This window comes from Lolium rigidum, chromosome 1, assembly GCF_022539505.1.
Source record: "Lolium rigidum isolate FL_2022 chromosome 1, APGP_CSIRO_Lrig_0.1, whole genome shotgun sequence".
Classification (NCBI taxonomy): domain Eukaryota; kingdom Viridiplantae; phylum Streptophyta; class Magnoliopsida; order Poales; family Poaceae; genus Lolium; species Lolium rigidum.
Window position 1 is genome coordinate 270,233,753 of NC_061508.1, and position 3,812 is coordinate 270,237,564.

General features: G+C 53.1%; 1 protein-coding gene across 1 annotated transcript; it reads right to left on the reverse strand.

The window, feature by feature from the left end:
- Positions 1–395: 395 nt before the first annotated feature.
- Positions 396–3,087, reverse strand: LOC124694144 (glycosyltransferase BC10-like). Its single transcript, XM_047227170.1, has 2 exons — positions 2,118–3,087; positions 396–1,425 (listed from the first exon to the last, which is right to left on the reverse strand). The coding sequence occupies exons 1-2, from the start codon at positions 2,703–2,705 to the stop codon at positions 784–786; spliced, it is 1,230 nt and encodes a 409-aa protein (XP_047083126.1). The 5' UTR covers positions 2,706–3,087; the 3' UTR covers positions 396–783.
- Between the last annotated feature and the right edge of the window lie 725 nt (positions 3,088–3,812).

Here is a 3,812-nt window from a genome sequence, read left to right on the forward strand (position 1 = left end):
GGCCTACTCATATGTGCCTTTCAAAAAGAACCAAACTTTTTTTTTCTCTCTTGTTAAGCATGTTCCTCACAATATTATGCAATTTCACTTGCAAACAAGTACAACGGGTGTTCTATACTGTAACAGCACCTAATGTCTGAACAAATTAAGAACTAATAGCAAGATGGCCTACTCATACGTGCCTTTCAAAAAGAACCAAACTTTTTTTTCTCTCTTGTTAAGACAGTGCCACAAGGTGGTGGCATATTCTGCCTACATCAACAGACTTCTCTATCTAGCTTTTCTGGACAATCCTATACACCATCCACCCCTCAACAACCAATGACAAGCTGTGACTTGAAGATTTAGGCTATGTATATGAATGAAGTGTACAGAGACATCTGGCAACGCCAGACTTGAAGCAAAGCAATGATTGAGGAGTTATATTCACATAAAATTAGCATCCTGACCAAGTCATTACAATAAGATGGTGGCAGAAAAGAAAAAGAAAAGATCTATCACATAGCTATGATATAATAAAAAAGAATGGGAGGTGAAAAATTCCTCTCTGGATGTAGTGCCATTCGTCCATTACTCGGGAATCAGCTTCAGGATAAGTGAAGTAAGTTTCACCGTCCCACACAGCGTCATCCGCCAGCGACGCCATCATCGGAAGCTGCCTCTGATCTATCTAAGAAGAGACACACGTCTCCGAGCTAGCAGAGCACCTCTACTCCCTGACCTGTATGCAGCACGTCGATTGAGATAGCTCGATAATGTAATGCCGATGAGGAGGTGTGATGCTCAGAAGTCCAGCACGGTCGAAGTGAGGTTCATCAATGCCCCCAGAGCGCTAGGGGCAAACTTCCTGGCGAAGAGGTAGCAGACAGAAGTATGCTTCGAGTTGTAAGTGCACTGGGTACCATTGTTCCTGATGGCCTTGATGAACTCCACATTGATGTTTCCAGCACCGTATCTCGCTGGATGCGGGCCTCCTCTCGACCAATCCACCCACGTGATGGTCCTGTTGGCGTTGAGCGCCCCATGGAACAGATGGAGATAGGTCGGTATGTAATGCTCGTCGGGGTAGCAGGACGGCCTGCAGTGCTTCCTGAAGATGGAGTAGTACTTGTAGTCGGCCACCACACGCACGGCCAACTCACGGTTGAGCTCGAACCACTCCGACCCTTTCCTCCACTGCTCGGCCAGGATGTGGGGCGCCATCCGGCGGTTGTAGCGGCCGGCGCTCTGAGGGGTGTCGATGTTGTAGGACTCGACGAAGCTCTGCTCCGAGTTTATGAGGTACTCGTAGACGGTCGGGAAGTTGAACACCGGGATGCAGCTCTCCGAGAGCAGCACGAAGCGCTCGTTCGAGTAGTCCAGCAAGGCGTTGGCCAGCAGGCGCTTCTCCGCGTCCACCAGGGTTATCGATCCCCAAGACACTTCCTGCATTGACAAGAGATAAAATATGAGAATGCGGAACGAAACTAGCCGTTAACTGCAGATGGAGGGCACTTGTTGCAGTATAAAATACTAAACGGATGCAGAATTCATCAAAACTGAAGCTGGAACTTCAGCCCCCCAAAAAACTACTAGTGTATAAGGAAGAATCAGACAGCAAAGATTAAATATTCCAGGTCCCAACCGTAAGACATCCCCAATGTCTTGACCAATTGTTTAGTAACAACCAGAATATCTTTGGACGAAAGATATCTAAATCACATATAATTAGCAAATATTCGTGAGCAGCACTAGTTTGAGCATCCTCCATCAAGTAGTTTGCCCACCATCCTGGCATGGGGTCAAGCAAAGAAAGCATATTCCCCTAGGAGAGAGCACACACATCTCAATCATCAACAACCAAGTTGAGCACATGGCAAGCACCAAGTTGGCACGGCGGCCAACGGTTCACTCCAGCAAGGAACCAGCTAGGTGTAGCTAATAACGAATCAATCAACCCGCCGCAAGCGACGACAGGGTTCAACTAATCCGCCTCGATTGGAGTATTGCAAGCAATTCACTGGTACGGTCGTAAAGCAATGCGGACGACGATGATGGTGCAGTAAAGTAGAGTAATTAATTAATCACGGAAGAAAGAAAGCAAGAAAGAAAGGAAGGAAGAAGATGATGCGCAGTACCTCGCTGGGGATCTGCCGCCCGTAGAAGGGCGACGCCTTGGAGACGTTGAGCTTGTAATCCGGTATGGTGTGCACGTACACCGAAAACAACCCCTGGTGCCCTCTAAAGAACTTCTCCCAGAGCGGCGCGAACGGGAGCGGGCCGCGGGTCATGAAGAGGAAGGCGACCTTGGGCACGCGCTGGAAGGGGAACTCCTCGGCGGCCGGCACGAGCGTGGCGCGCCAGAAGAGCTCGTCGTCCGTCATGGAGTGCGCGAGCGTGGGCGGGTGCACGAAGGCGCGGAACCCCGGCCCGCAGTCGCCCGAGGCCCCGCGCCGGTCGCACGCGCCGCTGCTGTAGGTGGCCGCCGGGAAGAAGAGCTCCGTGTGCGAGTTGTAGTAGTAGCGCGACACGTTGGCGCTCACCGAGAGCCCGATGACCACCCCCGCCATGAAGATCACCATCGCCGTGACGAGCTTGAGCAGGCCGGTGGACCACCAGTCGCCGGCGCCGTTCTTGCGTGGCGCCTGCGCGAAGTAGTCGCCGGTGTCGTCGCCGCCGGTGCCGGAGCGTGATGGCTTCAGCATCGGCTTCGTCTCCCCCCACATCGCGGCGGTCCGGTCTCAGAGCACCACGTCGCGCCGAAGACCGAATCGCCTGCCGCCGGCGGGGGGATCGTGGGGATTTGTGGACGCCGGAATCCGAAGGAGGGAGAGGGGAGGAGCCGATCTGTTTATGTGGTGCCGCCGGAAATCCCAATCGGATCCAGGCGGAAAAAGGCGAGGCCTTTAAGGCGCGGGCAGGACGGGCACGCGCAGAGGACGACGGCGGAAGATGGGAGGAAGGCGGGAGGCCGGCAGTGTTTCCTTCTCTCTTTCTTTGTTTCTTAGTGGGTAAGGAGGAGGAGGAGGAGGAGCCGGAGTCGGGGGAGGTCGCTGTCGTTTCCGATCCAGCTCCGCTCGGGCGAGGTGAGGTGGTATTTATGGACCAGATTTCTCTTCTCTTCTCCGAGTGGTCGTCGAGGAGGACGGCGAGGCGAGGCGAGAAGAAGAGGATGCCTGGCCCTGGCCGCGGCCCTGGCGGGGGATTAGATTAGATTAATCCACGACGATGTAAACACAAATCGATCGAGATTAATAGTTGACGATGATTGTTGGATTTGGGTGGGAAGAAACGGTCTAAAACCGGGGAGGAGACGCGGTGACGGGCGTGGGCCAGACTGTCAGGGAGACAGACTGGTTCACGTGGGGCCCGGCTGGCAGTAACGGTGCGCGGTGACAGGTAAAAGAGTCGCTTTTTCATGGTCGGCCGGCTGCCAGCGAGTGGACGTGGTCGCGTGCTGACATGTGGGGATCGTGGCCCACGCGTCAGTGGTGGGACACGCGTGACCGGAGTAGCGGCGGCCGGTTTTTTGTGCCGTTGGGATGCGGCCGGTTTTTTGTGCCGTTGGGATGCGGCCGTTTTTCTTTCTTTCTTGCGACAGCCAGCAGCACTCTACGCTTCCAGCTCCGGTGCAGTTTGCAACGGCAATGCATGTGCGCGGTCGTTGCGTATCAGATGCTATCTACCTAGCTAGCTAATGTAAAGCTTAATATATTTTAGTAGTATACCAACCAGAAAGTGTATTTGACACATGAGCACCAGTGTTCCCTCAAATTTCAAAATTTTAAAAGTTTTAAAACCTCACACTTCTATATCTCTAAAAATTATGGTGT